At 40.2% G+C, this 23,394-nt stretch overlaps 1 protein-coding gene across 2 annotated transcripts in view; it reads right to left on the bottom strand.

Moving 5' to 3' along the window:
* The window catches only part of LOC130044980 (S-adenosyl-L-methionine-dependent tRNA 4-demethylwyosine synthase TYW1-like), a 238,123-nt gene that overhangs the window by 139,740 nt on the left and 74,989 nt on the right, over positions 1-23,394 (bottom strand). For both annotated transcript variants that reach the window (XM_056137665.1, XM_056137666.1), the window contains one exon: positions 12,715-12,833. In XM_056137665.1, the coding sequence (XP_055993640.1) occupies positions 12,715-12,833 (119 nt within the window). The remainder of the gene's footprint in view (positions 1-12,714; positions 12,834-23,394) is intronic.

Raw genomic sequence — 23,394 nt, forward strand, 5'->3', positions numbered from 1 at the left:
TGTTCTCAAAGCAGAATCCATAAAATATATTGCAGAAAATATAGCAGAATGTTCTCAGAAAATATAGCAGAAAGTTTTCAATGATATGATTCCATTAGTAATGGCAACAGAAACAAAAAATAAACAAACCAGGCTACATCAAATGAAAAGGTTTCTATATGGCTAAAGAAGAGGTAAAGGTAAAGGTAAAGGCCCTCCCGTTGATCGTCGATTTGCTCGAGTGGGCCCAGTAACGTCTCCATTGGAGACTTTGTTGTTACTGTGTCTGGCATATCGGATACTCTCGGTAGCTTGCCAGGCTCTCCGAGAGGGGCGGAGGAATCGAACTCGGGTCGGCCATGTCGGCCGCTTGTAAGGCGAACGCCCTAAAACTAAAAATCTCCCAACCGAATGGGAGAGAATATTCATACTCAATAAAACAGAGAAAGGGCTAATATTTAGTATGTATAAAGTATTCACAAAGATCAACAACAACAAAATCCAAAAATGAGGAGACGAGAAAAAAAAGGGAGAGGAAATGAACAGACACTTCTCTGAAGAAGACAGATGGATGACACATGAAAATGTGCTCATCATCACTTATTATCAGGGAAATCCATATCAAGACAACAACTGCATGCCATCACACATAAGTGAGAATGGCACATATCAAAAAAAAAAATGGAGACCATCTATGTTGGCAGGGATATGGTGAAAAGACACTCTTATCCACTGCTGGTGGGAATGTTGTCTGCTTCAACCCCTATGGAGAACAGAAAACCATAATAGAGATGCATATAACTCAAAAATCCCATTTATAGGTCTCACCCCCAGAACACAAAAACATTCATTCAAAAGAACTTATGCACACAATTATTCACTGTAGCATTATAATAGCTGGAATATGAAATCAATCCAGCTAGCCAATGACAGATGAGTGAATACTGAAAGTGTGGTGTATACACACACACACACACACACACACACACAAATGGAATACTATGCAGCTGCAAGGAACGATAAAATCATGAAATTTGTTGCAACCTGGATAAAACTGGAGGACATTCTGTTAAGTAAAGTGAGTCAGAAGAAGGACAAATATTGGATGATCTCTCTGAGGGACTGAATAATATCAAAGGCAGGGAACACTAGATTACAGACATGAGAAAGATATGAAAAGAAAAAACATGGGGGAGAGTAAGAAGAGATGGATGGGAAGTAACAGGGAGAGGGGCCAGAAGCCTCAGGTACATGAGGGGTCTAGGGCTGTGGTATGTATACACATTTAACCAGAGCTACAACATGTAAGCAGGAGATTCAAATTACAACAACCAAACTTAGTTTTTAGTGCCTGTCAAGGAGGCAGGCTGGGGGTAGAGTAAACTTAGGGGCACTGGTGAACAGCTGGCACTGGCTGGAGGATTGGTGCTGGAACACTGCATGCCTAAATGGCTCAGCTCCACAACTAATCTTGAAAGGTTCATGATGTGACTGTATCTGCCCAGATAGACTGATCCAGGCTGCCAACTTGGGGGTTCTTCTAGAATCCCCCTTTCTGCCTGAAGGCACAGCAGCCCGCAGCCACACCTGACACTCTCCGATCTAAGTTCTGATCATTCCATTTTCATTTGTGTTGCACCAAACAATATGAAATAAATTTTAAAAATTTGTGTATGCCTGCAAAGGGGCAGACTAAGGTAGTGGGTTGGAAACTGGGGATATTAATGAAGGGAAGGTTATACTGATGGAGAGATTGATGTTGGAACATTTAATGCCTTAAACAACTGTATTATGAAGAACTTGGTAAATCACAGTGCTATAATGAAATTTTTTTAACTTATCTATGGCTAACTTTAGAAATTGTGTGTGTTCACAAAATAAAGAAGTGAGCAGCGGTGCCGTGGTCTCTCTTACCCGCCACATGCGTTCAGTGGCCATGAGCCCCCACCCCGGCCTGCAGTCACCACCAACAGAAGCATGAAGGAGGGAACAGGGCCTCCAGGCCACCAATTGCAGTTTATTCCATTCTCCCCACATCCTGCGTTTGGGATGCTAGGAACTAAGGGCAACTGAGGCTTAAGTCAAGAAAACAGATGCCCAAGAGTGAATATTATTCAAAGTCCCAAGTTACAAAAGCATAGTATTAACTGTCTTCATGTATCTATGCAAAAAGGACATTGCTCTGAAGTAAACTATGCAAAGAATGTAAGGAAGGAGAAAAGCAATATTTCACTTACAAATACAAAATCAGAGGTTTCTGACGAATTTGACTTTACAAGTTACAGGTACTGCTTAGAGGAAATAGGTGATTAACCAATTGGGGAAGATAGCACAGAGAAGTTAAAGATAAACACAGAGGAATGGGAATGCCTCAGGAGCACTGTGAATGGTGTAACCCAATAAACCCAAGCTCCCTGCAGCCAGGGAGAAACAAAAAACCAATGTTGCCCTACAATGTATCATACTACCTCATTAAATTATTTTTTGAAAAACTAACAAAAGCAATGTGGATGAGAAAAAATACTATGATTAACATGTTAAAAGCCCTAATAACTATGTGACAAAAATAAAAAATTAAAGAGAAATTGAAATTATAATACTCAAACAGAAACTCTAGATATGAAAATATGAGTTTTCAACAGGCTAACTTTAAATAGGTAAGAAAAGTCAACAACTCTTTTTTTCCTTTTTGGGTCACACCCAGCAATGGTCAGGGGTTACTCCTGGCTTTGCACTCAGGAATTACTCCTGGCGGCGCTCAGGGGACCATAATGGATGCTGGGAATCAAACCCGGGTCAGCCACGTGCAAGGCAAACACCCTACCCGCTGTGCTATCACTCCAGCCCCAAAAGTTAACAACTTAGAAGTACAAATTCATAAATTAAAACATGACAAAAATATCAGGTGAAATAAAGTATGATGCATTCAAGTCTACTCAAACAATATTAAAAGGTTCAAAATATCCCTAATTGGAATCTAAGAAGGAAAACAACAAAGCAAAACAAAAAATAGAAAATATGGCCAATATTATCCAAAACTAAAGTGAATCAATTAACCATGGATCTACAAAGCTACAGAACCAATACAATTACTTTTAAGAAGAAAAAAAGACTACAAATACTAACTCTAAATTGATAAAAATGAGAGGAAATGAGAAAAATCTTTAAGCTAACAGGAGCTAACATAAGGACTATAAAAATTATAGCAGAAAATTCATCATAAAGAGGAAAAGATGAAATTATAATGACAACTGAAAAGAATGCTTAAAGGGAAAAAGACACACACCCTGAGAACTAGACAAAGTTTTATGGAAAGGCAACAGCTTAAGGAATTTATATCCTTGAAACCACTTTGCAAGAAGCATTAAAAGAGTTTCTCTACTTTGGTACATCTATACAATGGAGTACTATCTAGCTGTTAGAAAAGATAAAGTCATGAAATTTACATATAAGTGGTACTACATGGAAAGTATCATGTTAAGCGAAATGAGTCAGAAAGAGAGGCACAGACATAGAAAGACTGCATTCATCTGGGGATCATAAAGTAACAAAATAGGAGACTAATACCCAAGAACAGCCAAGATAAGTACCAGGAGGTTTACTCCATGGCTTGGAGGCCAGCCACACATGCTAGTAGAAAAGGGAGCTCAGACAGAGAAGGGAGCACCAAATAAAAGGTGTTGGGAGGATCCTCCCAGGATGGGGGAAGCATGCTGAAAGTAGACTATAGACCAAACATGATTGCCTCTTTTGCAAACCACAACACCCAAAAGGAGAGAGAGAACAAAAGGGAATGCCCTACCAGAGGCAGGGTGGGATGGGGGTTGGGGGGTGGGAGGGATACTGGGACCCCTGGTGGTGGAAAATGGGCACTGGTGGAGGGATGGGTACTTGATCATTGTATAATTGAAACCCAAGCACAAAAAGTTGTAAGTCTACAACTGTACCTCATGGTGTTTCACTAATAAAATTTAAAAAAAAAAAGAGTTTCTCTAAAGGACAGGACAAACTTCCCAACATATGGCATCAAGTATGGCATTCACTAATATAGGCACTAACTATTGTGCCTATGGTTGCCCTCTACTAGATGAAGAAAGGTATGTTTACTCTGACTTTACTAAGGGATTATATACATTTTCAATAATGAATAGTCATATTACTTATGTTGGTTAAAATCACTTGGCAATCAATCATCACAAATTAACTTCTATTGATTGACTTTCTGATAATTCCACCTGCCATTCCCCTCCTAACTGATAAAGCAAGTAACATGAAATGAATTTTGTTATAAGCCTGCCAAGCGGACAGGCCAGGGAATAGGAGCAAAGCTGGGAATACTGGTGGAGGGAGGAGGGACACTGGTGATGGGACTGATGTTGGAACACTGTATGTCTGAAACAACTCTATTAAGAAAAACTTTTAAAATACAGTGTCTTGATAAAATTTATTCCTAAGTTTTAAAAAAGTCTTTTTTTTACAAATTATATATATTAAAAATGTATACTAGGATAAAAATTAGAAACAAAGTCCAACAAGCTCACAAATGAAAATGTGTGATCAATATATAAAAACCAGTTTCCTTTATATATATCAACAATAAAATGTCAATTTTTAACTTGAAGTACTAACAAAAACAAGATATAAGCTAAATTATATATACTGGATCCCTATGCTAATAACTATAAATAACTAATAAAGGAAATGATAGATCTGAATAAATGGGAACCTGATATATTCATGATCAGAAAATTCAATACTGATAGAACATGTATATATGTAGATAATATGTGTATCTACATATGGAAACTCAATACAAGGATCAATTAGTGAATAAATGGCAAGATGAGTGTAAAAGATTAGACATAAATATGTAAATGGGGAAAACACTAAATGGTTGAAACAATCTTAAAAGCAGAAAATCAACGAAAGGATTGACAACAACCAATTCTGAGTTTCCGATACTTATAAACCTACTATAACTAGAGCAGTGTGGTACTGGTGAAGGAGAGACACAAAGATCAAAAGAACAGAATGGGAGGCCAAAAATATACCAAAACGTATACTACCAACTGACTTTAAACAAAAGTGCAAAAGCAACTCAATGAAGCCAATCTTTTAAATACATCATCCTGGATCAACTACATAAAGACAATACACATATATCTCTATCGATACCTAGGACGTCAGAAATAAGACAAATCAACTGCAAGCATCATCTGATATGAATTGAGAAGGCTGTGCTTTTCACACAGAGAGTCTCTATAATCTGCACACGTAGTAATCTCAACCTAATCAAATTCAAACAGAGGGAACTTATACAAAACATTTGAGCAATATTTTTCAAAAATGGCAAACTCAAGTAAAACTAAGAAGCTGTCACAAATAGAAAAAGACAAAAGAACAGAATAAAATGCAACGTTGAAAACTTTCAGACTAAATTCTGGAACAGAAAAGAGACAGCAATTAAAAAGAAACTGCTAAAAATCTACAGTCTCAAGTTTAATTAGTATATCTATGTTAAATTCTTGGTCTTAAGCATTGCACTATAGTAAGACATTAACACTGGAGGGAAAGGAGAAAGGGTATAGATATTTTCTGTACCACTGTTTCTCAAACTTGATTATGTTGGAATCATTCAGACAGATTTTAAAATACTGAAGCCTGGGTCCCACACTTAGAGATGATTCTGATATAACCATCACAGTTGTGATCTGGATCTCAACCATATTATTAGGAATTCTGGGAAAACGTCAGGAGCCTTAAGAGCTCTCCAAGTAAGAAAGGAAGTTTAGAATCCCTGCTATCCCCAATTTTGCGATTTTTGTCATATAAGAAAAGGTTTCTACTTTTGAAACTGCTCAGTGAGGATTCTCCTACTGTTTTCCATAGGCGTTGAAGCAGATAACATTCCCACCAGCAGTGGATGATAGTTCTTTTTTCATCCTGCCAAAAGGCATTGTTCGTACTATTTGTGATATGTACCATTCTCACTGGTACAAGATAGCATCTCATCGTCATCTTGCATTTCCCTAATGATACATGATGCTGAACACTTTTTCACATGCCTGTAGGCCATCCACCTATCATCTTCTAAGAAGTATCTGTTCATTTCCTCTCTCCACATTTTTTGATAGGATTTTTAATTTTGTTGTTGTTACTGTTGTTAATCTTTGTGAGTACTTTAAAGAAAAATTAGAAAAACATTATAAAAGATAGAACCATATGCTATCAGCAAGAGATTTAATTTAGATCTAAAGACACAATAGATTGAAAGGAAAAGGAAAAGTATTGTTACACATAGTAACCAAAGGAAAGATGAGATTGCTATACCAGCACCAGACAAAATGGACTTTAAAACAAAAGTTGTTACAAGAGTCGAAGATTACACACTGATATCCTCAAGAGGCTATTAACAGTTTTAAACACAGAACCAAAGAGCTTCAAAATCAAAGCAACTTGCCTTGCAAAAGATTCTATTATATGTTTAAGAAGGATGTAAGCAATAACCACAAGAAAACAAACCAACACAGACCAGTTCCACCAAAGAGAAAAAAATTAATGGATAAAGAATGGGCAAAGTTTAAGTTATTTCATAGCTTAAACATTTGCACTGGGGCTGAAGCAATAGCACAGCGGGTAGGGCGTTTGCCTTGCAGCAGCCGACCTAGGTTCGATTCCCAGCAACCCATATGGTCCCCCGAGCACCGCCAGGAGTAATTCCTAAGTGCATGAACCAGGAGTAACTCCTGTGCATCGCTGGGTGTGACCCAAAAAGCAAAAAAAAAAAAAAAAAAAAAAAAAAAAAAAAAAAAAAAAAAACAACCATTTGCACCAACCCACCCTCCCCAGGCACGGAGTAATAGTACAATGGGTAGGGCATTTGCCTTGCAGTCGGCTAGCCCAAATTCAATCCCTGGTATCCTATATGATCCGCCAATCACTGCCAGGAGTAATTCCTGAGTTCAGAGCCAGGAGTAACCCCTGAGCATCACTGGGTGTGACCCAAAAAATCACTTAATCACTTAACTTCCCGTTAGTCGTCGATTTGCTCGAGCGGGCGCCAGTAACGTCTCCATTTGTCCCTGTCGCGTGCTAGTGTAGCCCAATGGCATCTCTTCGCTCCGGGAACATGGAGGGCCTCAAACCGATCGTTCATGACCTTGACAAAGAAGTCTGACCATCTGGTAGGTGGGCGGCCACGCGGTCTCTTGACATCCCGTGGAATCCAATCAGTAACAGCTCTAGTCCAACGGTCATCTTTAAATCTCATTACGTGACCAGCCCATCTGATTTTTGACACCTTGGCAAATGAGACAGCGTCCCTGATCCTTGATCGTCGACGGATGTCAGAACTCCGGATTCATTCTCTCATTTGAGTGAAACGTGATATTCCAAGCATAGCTCTTTCTATTCTTCTTTGGGAGACCTGAATGGTGTTCTCATCTTGTTTGCGTAGGGCCCAGGTCTCTGAGGCATATGTTAATGCAGGAAGAACAGTGGAATCAAAGAGATGTGCCCGGAGCCCGAGGTTCTTCGTCCTCTTAGCTATTTCTTCGACGTTCTTGAAGGCGTTCCAAGCCGCTCTCTTCCTCCTGCGCAGCTCGGGTGCCAGGTCATTTGTCATGTTGACCTCTCGACCTAGGTACACATAGCTGTTGCATTCAGAGATGGTCGTTCCATTGAGAGCGAATGGGGCGTCAGGAACAAGGCTGTTTCTCATAAACATTGTCTTCGTAAGATTCAGCTGTAGTCCTACCTTTCCACACTCACGGTCAAAGTCGGCCAGCATTTGTGCCGCTTGGCTGATGTTTGGTGTGACCCAAAAAAGAAAAAAAAAATTGCCCCCCCCAAATATTTCTGTAAGTCTCTAGTGATTGTGTTACCTAATGACTTTTCTATTCTCCTATATATACATGCTCTTTTCACATCTTAGCCAGTCTTCATTATAATTATTATTTCTAATTGTAATTGCTTTATTGGGCTGGAGCGATAGCACCGTGGGTAGGGCATTTGCCTTGCACGTAGCCAATCTGGGTTTGATTCCTCCGTCCCTCTCGGAGAGCTCGGCAAGCCTACCGAGAGTATCCCGCCCGCACAGCAGAGCCTAGCAAGTTCCCTGTGGCTTATTCGATGTGCCAAAAACAGTAACAAGACTCACAATGGAGACGTTACTGGTGCCCACTCGAACAAATCGATAACAATGGGAGGACAGTGCTACAGTGCTACAGTGCTACCCAAATATTTATTAATTATAAAGGAACAACTTCAAATCTGGCAGAAAATACCTTAATCAAATGATGTTTAATCCACCAACAATAAGACATTGGTAATCTAATCAAAGATTTGACAAGCTCTTATCACTTGTTCTTCCTCAAATCCATACTTTCACTCTGCTGATGAAAAACATTAAGGAAACCAAATTGAGGGACATTCTGCAAAATACCTGAATCGAACTCATAGAAAGTGTCAAGATCAAAAAAGATAAGAAAAAGGTAGGGGAGATGCTGCAAAGGACTGGAGCACACACTCGGCATGCATGAGTCTCAGATCTGATCCCTGACACTGGTTGGCACATCTCCCTCCAAATACCATTATGTATGATCCCCCCCTCAAAAAAGAAAAGCGACAACAGGGAAGAACTGTTCTAATTAAACAGACAACTGTAAAATAAACAAGATCCTAAATTGGACAGTAAAAGAAAAAGGAGAGGAAGTGGGGGAGTTGATAAAATACACATTGTTTCCAATTTAATTAAGGTGCTTGCCCTCCTGGCTGGAGCGATAGCATAGCGGCTAGGGCATTTGCCTTGCATGCAACCAACCCAGCCGACCTGAGTTCAATTCCTCCGCCCCTCTCGGAGAGCCCGGCAAGCTCCCCGTGACGTATTCAATATGCCAAACACAGTAACAACAAGTCTCACGATGGAGATGTTACTGGACCCGCTCGAGCAAATCGATGAACAACGGGAGGACCGTGACCGTGCCCTGCATGCAGCCAACCCTTTTCAATTCTTGGCAAAACCCATGGTCCCTGAGCTGCACCAGGAGTGACCCTTGAGCACAGCTGGGTATGAGGTACATATTTATATAATTGAATGAAAGATATACAGGAAACCTACTACCTTTGTAACTCTTGTAAAAAACAAATTTCAAAACAAACATTGTATGCCTCTAAGATACTACTGATACACCAATATTACTATATTTTTAAAAGTTAAAACAGGATATAAAACAGAAGAGAGAAAATTTTAAAGATCGCTTTATAGAATGTATAGAAAGACAGAAAATACTCTGAAAGTAAATACCCCAAAGCGTCAACAATGTTGTCTGGATACTAGAATTACAGATATTGTTTTTCAAATTTTGGGGATTATATATCTCTAGGCCTTTTTCAAATTTTTCTCCAGTAGATGTGGATTGCTTTTACTATCAACAAAAAGAAATTTTTTAATTTTAGGGCCAGAGATTTGCTCAATAAACTAAGTGCATGTTCTGCATGCCGGAAGTCCAGGTTTAATTCCCTGTACCACATAAACCCTGAACTCTGACAGAGGCAACCTCCAAGCACAAAGCAACAAGTATCCGGAGAACCACTGAGTGAGGCCTTAAAACAAACCTCCACCCCAATTTTTTTTTAATTATACAAGGGCCTAAAAACGTGCAAATCAGAACAAAAGGGTGGGGGAGCACATGTTTATTTTCATTATACTACAGTGCAATGTTATACCAATAAAAATTTATTTTAAAAAGAAGTATAGCTCCTGTACCAAGAAAGAAGCCAAGCTACCAAGAAAGTACCATTCCTTTACCATGAAAGAAACCAAGAGAAAGCACAGACTAAAAAGCACTAAGATAATTTTAGTTAGTAGAAATTAAAATTGAGAGGGGTCCAGAGATACATCTCAAATAATGGGGCATGTGTCTTGGCTATGTGAGTCCCAGGTACTGTGTGTGTCCCCAGCACCCTAACCCCATTCCCACAACAACAAACACAATGAGAAAAGTTAGATCATGAGAATCTAAAGCATAGGAATTCCATATACAAATAGAATTAGTGAGTCAAAGAGATTTTTCAGCATAAGTCAATGGACAGTTAATGGGGCATTAACACAGAGATTCTTAACAGGACAAAAACCTAGTTAAAAAAAAAAGAACCAACAGACAAAACTGAAAAAAAACTGGGAAAAATGGGGAAGGAAACAAGAGGAGACAGGAGTACCAGTGAGAGTCCCCCATAATAACATGCTGTGCTAGAATGTAATAAAGATAGGAATTAAGTAATCCCTATTAGATTTGGCAATAAGAAGGTCATTAGTGACCAAAGGGAGCTGCAACAGACACAAATCAGCATGGGGAGACAGAGGGGTTGACGAGGGAGGAGTTGTCAGTGAAAAAAAAAGGGGGGGGATCAGTAACAAATACACAAACACACAATTTCTACAGTTTAGACACTTTCTTTCATTTAAAATTTTCAATCTAACAGATGATTTACTATAGTCAGCTGAAGACCACATTCAGGGCTGGTTATTTCCAGCAAGATAATCTGCAAAGCCTCTTACTATAAAAATGCTTAGATTGATCCCTAGCACACTCTTAAATAGAAAAAATGATAAGAAATGTGGGGGGGGGGGGGGCAGGGGGAAGGCTAAGATGAAGCACAAAATAAAATAACATTAACAGTTTACCAATATTTATCAATAATCACCAAAAAACAAGATCTACTAAGCTCACCAATTAAAAGACCAACTGTCCAAATGGTGTTTCAAAAATTTAGCAGTTCAACAGTGTTTATCAAAAGGAAGCGAATATTCTCATCTAAAAAGACTTATATATTCATGTCTAGGGCAGCTTTAGTCATAACATTGCCCAAGCCCGGCAACAACTAAATTCAGCAAGACAGGAATGGATAAGCTCCCTGTGCTATAGTCCAACAATAAACTATTCTCCAGCTAGAAAAAAGAACAACTACTGATGTACTAGCATGGATGAATCTCAAAAATATTTACTGAGCACACCAAAAAAAAAATGCATAATGAGTGAGTCCATTTTTATGCAATTCCATAAAAAAACAGACTAATCTGTATCTCCAAAAAAGAAATTAGTTTGCCTGGAGTTGGTATGAGATGAGAGAAACTGACTGGAAACAGGGCACAAAGAAAACTCTAGAAGCAATAAAATGTTTTACATTTTATACTGCTCACGAGATGCAAAGAATCACACAGGGCGTTTGCCTTGCACGCAGCAGACCCGGGTTCGATTCTTCTGTCCCTCTCGGAGAGCCCGGCAAGCTACTGAGAGTATCCCGCCCGCACAGCAGAGCCTGGCAAACTCCCGGTGGCGTATTCAATATGCCAAAAACAGTAACAACAAATCTCACATTGGAGACATTACTGGTGCCCGCTCAAGCAAATCCATGAACGACGGGAGGACAGTGCTGCAGTGCTACAAGTCATAACGTGCAACCAAAGGTTCAATAAGGTTTCTTTCTAAAAACAGAGCCAATTCAAAAGTTGTTGATAAGCAATATTCTGAAAATGAAAGGACACCAAATGGCTGAAGATACATAAAAGAAAAAGAAAAAGCCTGTACTAGGAACCAAAAGAAATCTGTATACATTTTGTGTGGTTTGGGGGCCACGCCCGGCAGTGCTCCGGGCTACCCCTCTTGCTTGGTGCTCTGAGGTTGTTTCTAAGAGTGTTCAGAAGACCCTGTGATGCTGGACATCAGACCTGGGGCTCCACTCGTGCAAAGCATGAGTTATCTTTCTGGCCCAAATACTCTAGGAAACTTTTATTAGTATCTGCTAACACAGACTTTAGGGCAAAATCATCATTATGGATAAATAGGAGATACTAAATAATGATAAAACAAATCATCAGTAACAATAGGTTGTTACTGCCTTTTTGTCACCCTACATTTGCCTCGTAAGCCTCAACAGATTTTAAAAACCTGTTCACATAATTGGCATAAGTCTTTTGTAACAAATTTTAAACAACCTCAATTAAAAAATGTGTACAATAATAATTTCGTTCAGAGTAAATTACATAAACATAATTTTTAAAAAAAACCCTAATCCTATGTAGTTTTTCAAGATCCTTCAAGTCCTTTCCACAAATTACAAGAAGATCATATAGAAATTTATTTAATTTTTTTGCTTTTTCGGCCACACTCTGTGATACACAGGGGTTACTCCTGGCTCTGCATTCAGGAATTACTCCTGGCGGTGCATGGGGGACCATATGGAGTGCTGGGAATCGAACACGGGTCGGCCACGTGCAAGGCAAATGCTCTACCCACTGTGCTATCGCTCCAGCCCCAGAAATTTAAAAATATTTATAATTTAGTCAAAATGTATGGAATGTAGCTAAAGAAGTATGTAAGAGAAAATTTTATAATTAGACTTTAAAAAAATCTGTGGCCCCATTAAAGTTAGAAAGAGAACGGGGGGGGGGGGGGGGCAGGAATAGTAGATTACTGAACAAGTAAACAAAGATATAATGAGAAAATTCCCAAAGTTAAACTGTAGGTCCTTTAAAAGAACTAAATAATTGACAGCCCCCTGGTGAAACTAGTCAATAAAGAAAACAAACAAATACATAAATACATATTAGAGATGGAAAGGGGGCTTAATTACAGAAACAGCAATTGAGAAGCCTTTAAGTGTGAGTGCAGTGTTGGCAGCAGCTGATTACTGCCAATCAAGACATGTTTGGCCACTAGGAATGCATTTACTTACCGCCAACAGAAGACACATTTATTTGCACAAGCCAGGCTTGGGGTGGTCTCCATGCAGCGATGACTTTCAATGCCATAGAATGTATGTTTATAGCAACCTCCTCTCCCTCGGAGCATAGACTACAGAGTGAAAAACAAATGACAATTTACAGCACAGAAACAGAATACCAGGGGCATTTTTTAAAGAAGAAACAACATCCCTTATAACTCTAATTATAAATACCCCTAGTAGTGGCCTACATGATGCAGAAAATTAATACTGTAGTATTATATAGTGTCTTGTCCATGCTTTGGGATTTTCTAGAAACCAATGAAATTCACTAACTCTGAAAACTCTGCAGGGAGGATAACTGATACTTTCATTTTCAAATGCAACCAACTGCTTCATATAATATTAGTACAATCATACACAAAGCCAAGGAGTCGATGTGACCGGCTTCTAGAAAATGGGCAGCCTATTATAGGAGAGTACCTCTGCTTTGGGTGGTGGGAGACAGGCATGCGCCATGCAGCGGATTCTATACCAGGTGAATGGTCGAATGGGAGTCTGCTGAGAGGAGCAGCAGGTATAGAGAAACACTATTTTAAGAATACTAATGCGTAAGTGGAAAATCACAGTGGTTAGAATGGGTAATGTGAAGAAATACTGAAGATCATCAGGGCTGAGATCACACAATAATAACAAGCTTTTTAAATTCTCATCGGAAGGAGCTCTGTGGAAGATGGGCTTGATTTGGTAAAATGGAAAACCGCGAGAATGCTATGGAGAGATGGCCCAGGAAGGTGAAACAGAGGAGGCAGCCCAATGGAACAGATTCTGAGTGTTAAGTAATTCTGAAATTGATGAAATTAACAGCAACATTAACAGGGCGATAATATGGATAGCCCAGTCTACACATAAACATATATACACATACAAACACATATGTCAGTGTAAAATATACCTGTTCCCCCTAACATAGGGTGCAAGGGCATGCTCCTAGGAATCTACCCCACCGGATGCGTGAAGTCACGGAGACTACCAAACCCTTGTATATTACATTGCTACACATATATAACTATGATAAAATTCAATTTATACATTAGGTGTTTTATTTTTTGGGACTACATCCTGGGACGAGAACAGTGCAGTCTTCTGCCCCCGCGCCTGGGTGTTCCTTCCTGGGGCCCCTTGGAGGGGAGCGGGTTGAGCTTTCCTCCCCGCCCCGACCAGGGCTCCAGCAGCTGAAGACCTGGTCCAGGACCAGCCACCACCATGCTGAGACCACTCTCCGCACACATGAAGGTACTGGCAGAGGGACAAAGCCACGCGGGTTCTGGGGCCGAGACCTCCAAACCTACTCGGATTGGAGTCGAGCATCTTCCACCCAGATCCTCCAAATTCCAGTAGGCGGGGGTCACACCCACCACCTGGCCCCCTGGCGCCGTGTAATCCCATCAGCGGCCAAGACTCAGAGACTATAAAATCCAGATCCCGGAACCGCGCGGCCGCGAATCAGAATATTGTCCCATTCCTACTTTGGACAAACTTGCAGGCTATCGAATGTAGCCTGCCCACAGGGCAGAGTCTGGCAAACTCCCCGTGGCGTACCAAATATGCCAAATACCAGTAACAATGATGGGTCTCATTCTCCTAAAGAGCCTTGAATATAATCTCAGGGCTAGGATGAAAGAGACGTTACTGGGGCCTGCTCGAGGCAATCGACGAATAACATCCTGGGATGCTCAGGGTAACAGGCTCTGCATTCAGTAAATATCCTGCAGGTGTTGGGGGACCATATGGGATGCCGGGACCAAACCAGGACAGGCATGTGCAAGGCAAGCCCCCTCCCTGCTATGCTATCTCTCCAGCCCCAGTCTCCCTAATCTGAAAATTAATACAGGTACCCCAGCTTTCGTTGGATTACCCTTTGCAGGGTACATACATATTTTCACTTATACTACTTAACCAAACTATGTCACTGCATGAGTTTCTTATAAAAATTATACATTTAACATGTTTCCTGTAAAAATTATGTATATAAGTCTTTTTCTAATCTTTGGCAGTGCTGAGGAACAAACCCAGAGCCTCACATGTACAAAGCATGTGCACTATCACTGGAGCCACATTCCCAACTTCCTTAAATTCACTCTGGGAAACTCTAGTAGCACTGTAGCACTGTCTTCCTGTTGTTCATCAATTTGCTCGAGCGGGCACCAGTAACGTCTCCATCGTGAGACTTGTTACTGTTTTTGGCATATGGGGAGTTTGCCAGGCTCTGCCCTGCAGGCGGAATACTCTCAGTAGCTTGCCGGGCTCTCCGAGAGGGATGGAGGAATCGAACCCAGGTCGGCCGCGTGCAAGGCAAACGCCCTACCTGCTGTGCTCCTGTCCTCTCGTCTTCACCTCGGCATCTTCAACAATTCTCTCTTCAGCAACTCTCCTGTACATCTTACAACCAGCCCAGTCTGAACCTGGCATTTCTCGTCTTCCAGCCTCTCTCTGTCCTCTCTAGCCTCTCTCTTCCCTTGTCTCTGGTCTCTCCCACAAGTCTTAATCCCCCATCTCAATTTCAGTCATGTGATTTCCACTCAGATTCCTTTAGTATTCCATCGTTTTTAGACTCCAGTCTTTCCCTCAAGTCCTTCTCTTCATCTCAGTTTTTAGTCTTCCTTCTCTCGGGAAACTCTAGCATTTGTCACATTTAAATTTACATTTCAATTTCACTCTGGTCTTTATTCCAGTTATCTCCTCCCTCCCTTTGGTTTTTGTGCCTCAGCTGGCAGTGCTCAGAGCTTACTCCTGCCTTCGGGCTCAGGGCTCTCTCCTGAGGGGCAGACATGGTGTCAGCGATCACACCTGCATCAGCCAAGTGCTCTCCGAGCACCTGACCTACTGTGCTCTCTCAGGTCCTCCAGCTATTTCTATCTTGTTTCTTGTAGGTCACTTGAACATTTCTACGATTCCATTTTTATCCTGTGCTTTTCTGCGTATCTTTTCATAGTTTTTGTCATAGTTGGTCTGGATATTACAATACACATACATGTTTTAATCACAGTCATCTGACATCAACATTTAATACTTCAAGTATAGAGTGGAAATGTAATTTCCACTCAGATTCCTTTAGTATTCCATTAAATAGCATTGTTTAATTTTCACAGGGTGTTATATTTGTTTCAGTAATATATATGATGAATAAATCCATGAGGAAAATGATCATCTATTATGTGTACATTTACTTCTGCTTGTTTGTATCATTTATCATTTATATCATCCTTGTTTCCTTCATGGAACCCCAAGAATCTTTCTTCTATCACTTCATGAGATTTGAAAAAACTTTAGCAGCAGCTTAATTATAAAAAAAATTGTTACAGTTTTCATTCATCTGGTAATGTCTTTTAGTCCTCATTCTTGAAAAATAATGAAAAATACGGTGCCACTTCTAACTGTCCTACATAGTTTTAGATAATAAATCTGATGGCAGGGAACTAGAGGGATAGCACAGTGGGTAGAGCATATGTCTTGCACACGGCCGACCCAGGTTCGATTCGCAGTATCCCATATGGTCCCCTGAGCACCATCAGGAGTAATTCCTGCATGCGTGAACCAGAAGTAACTCTTGTGCATTGCCAGGTGTGACCCAAAAGCAAAACAATAATAATAATAATAATAATAATAAAATAAAAAATAAATCTGATGGCAAATTCATGTTAATATATTATCTCTAGCATATTTCAAGACTATTCTCTCCATCACTGTCCCAAAGCCCCTTCCTCCTGACTCCTTTACTCCTTCCCCCATGGTATTCTAGGAACACTATTCTATCAGCCAGATCTCAGGCTCTGTTTCCACTAGGAATTGTGTAATCCCTTAAAAGCATTATTGCTACATATAAATGTTTATTAGGTTAAATGGTTTGTTATCTAGGTTTCAGGTATAGAGCATTAGAATTCAACACCTGTGCAAACCACATCATAATCAATCACTACCAAAAATCTAGTTCCATCTGTCTCCATGTAATTTATGTCCTTTCACTTTATTACTCAAAAAGATTACCACTTTTTAGATGAGATCAGAAGCATTCAGGGAGGTATATAGCCAAACAGATTACCATTTTTTAAATTTGAATACTTGGGCACCATTTATTACATCTCTGGCTGTTACTTAAAACCACCATATCAGAAACAAAACACCTTACCTTATAGGTACTGAACAGAAACACAGCCAAAACACCCATCCCAGTCTGTTCTACAGAGAGTCTCACTAGAATCACCCTGAGAGCGACTGTTCTTCCTAAATGCTTGGACTCTTAGAACTAAGCATTTAGGAAGTATAAGGATGGGTCTTTATACTCTAATTTCATGTTTTGTTCACAGATGTAGACATTAAGACTCAGAGAAATCACAAATTACAAGCATTACAGTTAATGCCTTAAAGTAGAACCAGAATTCGGGGACAGCAGTAGGGCATTTGCCTTGCGTGCAGTCAACCTGGCCGAGCCAGGTTCGATTCTTCTGCCCCTCTCGGAGAGCCCGGCAAGCTACCGAGAGTATTCAATATGCCAAACACAGTAACAAGAAGTCTCACAATGAAGACGTTACTGGGCCCGCTCGAGCAAATTGTTGAAAAATGGGAGGACAGCTCCTTCCTTCCTTATTGTTTTTGATTAATTGAGGTCCTGTGATTTACAAAACTGCTAATGATGGTTTCCCAAGAGCACAATTCCAACACCACTCCCATTGCCAGTGTAATCACCTCCCTCCCAGAGAGACCCCGGCACCCCTCTCTTTCAACCCCCACAAAGTTTAAGTTCTAGTACCTTAAACTTTTTCACCCACCTCAAAACCTCTTTCCCTCTGCAAACTACCCATACGTTCTGTTTGTTTCTTCATACTCCATGAGTGAAATCATGTACTTTTGTCCTTCTCTGACTTCACTTATCCTAATACTGCTAAGCTGCATCCAAGCTATCAAAATGGCAAATTTAATATTTTTTTAAAGTTAGGCAATATTCCACTGTATATGTACACACACACACACACACACACACACACCTACCTTTAACCAGTATTCTCAATGGATACTTGTTCTTTCTATTTCTTGGATATTGCAAATACTCTCATGCTGGACTAAATAAATATAGAGGTGGCATATATTTTTCCAAGTTAGAATTTTTATTTTATTTGGATAATTACCCAGAAATGAAATTAGTTGGGTCATATGGTATTTCTATTCTTGATGTTTTTAGAATGCCCATGTTTTGTTTTGTTTTTTCCCAATGGTGGATACCAATTTACATTACTACCAACAGTGTACAAAACTTCTTTGTTTCTACATCTTTGAGAATACTTGCTGTATCTGTTTTTTTCTAACAGGTGTGATTTTGGTTTGCATTTTCCTAATAGTAATTATAAGCATCTTTTTTCTGTGCCTGTTGGCTATCTGGACCCCTATCTTTAGTAGGGGTCTGGCAGTGGAGGGAGCAGGGTGGGGGAGCCTAGGGACTGAACGCAAATTACTGTCCTTATTTGGATACCTTCTTTGGAAAGATGCCTGTTTGGATCATCTGCCCATTTCAATTGGGTTGCTTTTTTTTTTTTGGGGGGGGGGGTTGCTTATTTTATTGTTAAGATCCTCATGTGTTTTAAATATTGGTACCTTGTGAGATATCACTGTCACTGTCACTGTCTTCCCATTGTTCACCGATTTGCTCGAGCGGGCCCAGTAACATCTCCATTTTGAGATTTCTTGTTACTGTGTTTGGCATATTGAATACCTCACGGTAGCCTGCCAAGCTTTACCGTGCAGGCAAGATACTCTCGGTAGCTTGCCGGACTCTCCGAGAGCAGCGAAGGAATTGAACCTGGCTCTTCCGGGCTTGCTGTGCACAAGGCAAATGCCCTACCACTGTGCTATTGCTGGGACTTGTAAATTCAGTCGGTAATCTTGGGGGTTTTTTTAAGAGCCACGATTTACAAAGGTACAAAGGTAGTTGAGTTTTAGGCATGTAAGATTTCAACACCAATCCCTCCACCAGTGGTCCCAGATTCCCTCCCATACCAACCCCACCCCATAACCGCCTGCCAACCTCACAGGCACATTACAAAGTGGTTGCCACCTAGGCCTCATGTTTTCAGTTCTGCTGAATCTGTGTTGTGGAGAGATGGTATAGCCCTCACTCAGATCACTGGTATAATGGAAGCCCTGACGCTGTTCACCCCTTATTCCTCATTCTCTCCTTTTTCCCCCAATCCCCCCGATTTCTTTCCTTCTCTGTCTCCTCTCTAAACACTGGGGTCAAGGGTGATCTAGGCATCCGCCTTTTACTACACCTCATTTCCCCATACCGTACTTATATCCCACAGATACGTGAGATCACTTCATGTAGAGTGAAGCAGTAGCCAACAAAAGACAAGCACCTGGTGATCTTTCTTTTTTACGGCTTGGCTCTTTCGCTGTATGTTTCCTGATGGTTTAAATCAAATCCACAGAGACATTGCTACAACTGATGCCACAGAGTTTACTACTTACGTTTCATTCTGTGTATTTTTTAAATCTAATTTTTCACTAACATCTGTTGTGCCTATCCAGGACAGGTGGCCGCCACAAGGTCAGTGAGGTCCCAAAGAGATCCTTTTTCTCCCTCCCAGTTACAAAATCTTTGTATTTTAATTTCAGGTCTTAATCCAAATCTTGAATCTACTTTCCATTCATTTTTGTATATTAGGCTAAAATAGTGGGCTACTTCAGAGTTTCTTAAACTCTGGGTCACATCTCATCTGGGGATTCTGTAACTGAATGTGAAGGTGACAAAATTTTGTTTCAAAATACATTAATGATTTATTATCAGTAAATGTTTTGCTTTATACCTATTTTATATGCCCTTGGTCATATAAAAACTTCTCAAGCAAAAACAGAGGTCATGATTAAGAAATCTTGCTCTCATGTGAATGTTCTTTTGGTTGCAGCAATCCAATTTTTCCAGAGTCATTTATAGAAAAGATTTTCTTTTCTCCACTGGATGAATTTAGCTCATTTGCCATAAATTAGTTGTCCAAATATCTGTGAGTTGATTTCTGGGCTCTTGATTCTGTTCCATTGATTTGTATGTGTTTTATTAAAATTCCATGCTCTCACTTGAAATAGAGTATGAAGTTGGGGAGTATAATAATTTCATTTTCTTCACTTGTGTTATTAGAATTGCTTTGACTAATTGAAATCTTTTGTGGTTTCATACAAATCTGACCTTTTTTGTTCTAGTTTTTTAATGAATGTCCAAAGAGTTTAGATGGCAACTGCACTAAATCTGTACACTGCTTTAGTAAAATGGCCATTTAAACAATCATTTCTTCTAATCCATAAGAAAGGAGTATCTTTGCATTCCTTTGTGCCTTTAATTTCATACAAAGTCTTACAGTTTTCCACACATAGTTCCTTATGGTTTTTTTTTATAATGAGGTTGAAAATAGATTACTCTTTTCATTTCTCTTCCTGCTGGTTCATTGTTTGCATATAGAAATGCAACAGATTTCTGCACTTTAATCTTCTAGTCTGAAAGTTTTTATATTCACTTAATACTGCTAATAGTTTTTTCAGTGGAGTCTAGGCTTTTCTATACATAAACTCATGTCATCACAAATACTGACAGTTTTATTTCTTCCTTTCCATTTGAGATACCTTTTATTTCTTTTTCTAGACTAACTGCACTAGAAAACTAGGACTTCTAATATTAAGTTGAGTAACAGTAATGAGATTATCTTTGTCCTGTTCCTGAAGAGAAGCTTTAGGTTTTCACCATTGAGAATGATTGCTAGTTTTCCTCATGCCCTTTAAGATGCTACAATATTTTCTTTCTATTCCCATTTGATTGGGATTTTTATCATAAGTGGGTGCTATACCTTATCCAATTGTGTTATGTTTTAATATTATGACAATGTTATCCTTCATTTTGCCAATGTGGTGTATCGTATCAACTGATTTCCATATGTTAAATTATTCTTACATCCCACAGATAAATCTCACTTGATCATGGCTTATGAGCCTTTATAACGTTTGTTGAATTCAATTTGCTAGTATTTTGTAGAGGCTTTTTTACACCAATGTTGATCACAGACACTGACAAATTTTCACTTGTTGTTCTTGCTTTTTTAATATACTTATTTAATTTTGGTATCAGGTTAATACTGGCCTCTCAAATGAGTTTGAAAGCAAACCTCCTCTTCAATTTTTTGGAGCAGTTTGAGAATAATAGGTAATAAACCTTCTTTGAGGGGCTGGAGCGATAGCACAGCGGGTAAGGCGTTTGCCTTGAACGCGGCCAACCCGGGTTCGATTCCCAACATCCTATATGGTCCCCTGAGCACCACCAGGGCTAATTCCTGAGTGCAGAGCCAGGAGTAACCCCTGTGCATCACCAGGTGTGACCCAAAAAGAAAAAAAAAATCCTCTTTACCTTCTTTAGTGTTTGGGAGAATTTCAGGACACTAAATATGCTAGATTTTCAATTTGGGGGAGGTTTATAATTATTGTTCAGTGTTTTTACTAGTTATCAGTCTATTCAGAATGTTCTATTTCTTCCTTAGCATTAAAAGGTAGTATGATTCTAAGACTTTATCCATCTCTTCAAGGTTATCTAATTTCTTGGCAAATGGATATTCACAATAATCTTATCATAATCCTTTTCATTTCTGTGATTTCCCTTATAATTTTCTTTTTTTTTTCCTTTTTTTAAATTTGATCCTTCTCTCTTTTTTAATGAGTCTCACTCTGGGAAGCGCACAGCTGCAAACTCTTATTATCTAGTTCTTACTCTTGGAAAACCCAGCAGGTTACCGGGTGTATCCTGTCTGCACGGCAGAGTCTGGCAAACTCCTCGTGGCATATTCGATATACCAAAATCCAGTAACATTGATGGGTGTCATTCCTGACCCTGAAAGAGCCTAGAATGTGGCACTTTCTAAAATTTCAGGGCTACAAAAGGAGAGAGAGAACAAAAGGGAATGCCCTGCCACAGAGGCAGGGTGGGATGGGGGGGAGAGGGATACTGGGATCAGTGGTGGTAGAGAATGGGCACTGGTGGAGGGATGGGCACTGATGGAGGGATGGGTACTCAATCACTGTATAATTGAAACCCAAGCACAAAAATTTGTTAAATGGAGGGAACCCGGTGACCAAAAGCCTCTACAAGCATAGCTCACTTATGCAGGAACCAGGACTCTTACTGCAAACCGCGCGGTCACTTACACGGCCGTGCGACATCGTCTCATATATAAAGTGGTCAATGGAAAGTAAATTCTCCGTTTCTCCCTGAAAATCAGTCTTAACTCTTTTACAAACCAAAACACCGAATAGGAAAGAGAGAACAAAAGGGAATGCCCTGCCACAGAGGCAGGGTGGGATGGGGATGGAATGGGGGGTGAGAGGGTTACTGGGAACCGTGGGGGTGGGAAATGGTTACTGGTGGAGGGATGGGTATTCAAAATAAATAAACAAATTTAATAAAAAAAATTGTTAAGTCTACAACTGTACCTCATGGTGTTAAGCTTAAAGGTTGGCTCTTCCTGGAGACATCTCCCTATATTCCAGACCACAGCCCTCAGACCAGGTTAGCCTTTCCTAACCCAGTAGGGTCCTTATTCAATTACTTCCTTTTGGGTCATGACAGAGTTTGTTCCATGACCATGCTTTTAACTTATTATACTTATGGTGCTTATCTTGTCTTTTTTTGATGCCAGGGTAGCTTATAGCTTGCCCTGGGGCCCATCCAGTCCCTTTGTCAGGACCCTGCTTTTGGAGTGCTAGGAACTAAGGGCAACTGAGGCTAAGTCAAGTAAATATGGATGCCCAGGAATAAATATTATTTTGGAGTCAATTAACTCCCATGTTACAAAGCATGGCATGAACTGCCTTCCTGTGTCTATACAAAAAAGGACATTGCTGGGGCTGGAGCAATAGCACAGCGGGTAGGGCGTTTGCCTTGCACGCGACTGGCGACCGACCCAGGTTCGATTCCCAGCATCCCATATGGTTCCCCAAGCACCGCCAGGAGTAACCCCTGTGCATCGCTGGGTGTGACCCAAAAAGCAAAAAAAAAAAAAAGACATTGCTAAATAAACCATGCAAATGACATAAAGGAAAGAGAAAAGCAATATAGGATTATTCTTGCTTGATGGAACTGGGCACTGTTGTGGGAGTAGCTCAATGAACCTTAAACTCCCTGTGGAGGAACAAGGACAATCCAGTACACACCCACTGGATTAAGGAATGCAGAAGCTGTGGTCAATGAATCCCAGGTGGGTGTGGAGGACAAGACCATCATCACCATGACTTCAGCTTGATCTGCTTCAACCAGTTATCTCCTTATCTGCTCACTCTGCTGGTCAAGCAATTCAGCAAGGATGTGCCACCTCTGCATACATCCTTTACCAACAAGGTGGGGGAAAACGTAAGAACTACCAGCACATTCTTCCTAACAGACACCCACTTCCTTATACTTGTCCTCCATTCTGGCAGCAATCCCAGCTCAATACACAAATCTCATTCATTTCTCTCACCTCTATTCTGAGTTCCCAATGCAAGAGTTCCAGTTCTGTGTTTGCAACCTTTGAAAAGTTTCCATTCCCCAGAGCCCACTGGACTTACTGGTTTTCAGAGCTAGGTTTTTGGGGAGGGATGGAGTCTCAAATTTTTGGTTCAGGTCAA

Source organism: Sorex fumeus, unplaced genomic scaffold (genome assembly GCF_029834395.1).
Source record: "Sorex fumeus unplaced genomic scaffold, SorFum_2.1 ptg000126l, whole genome shotgun sequence".
NCBI lineage: Eukaryota > Metazoa > Chordata > Mammalia > Eulipotyphla > Soricidae > Sorex > Sorex fumeus.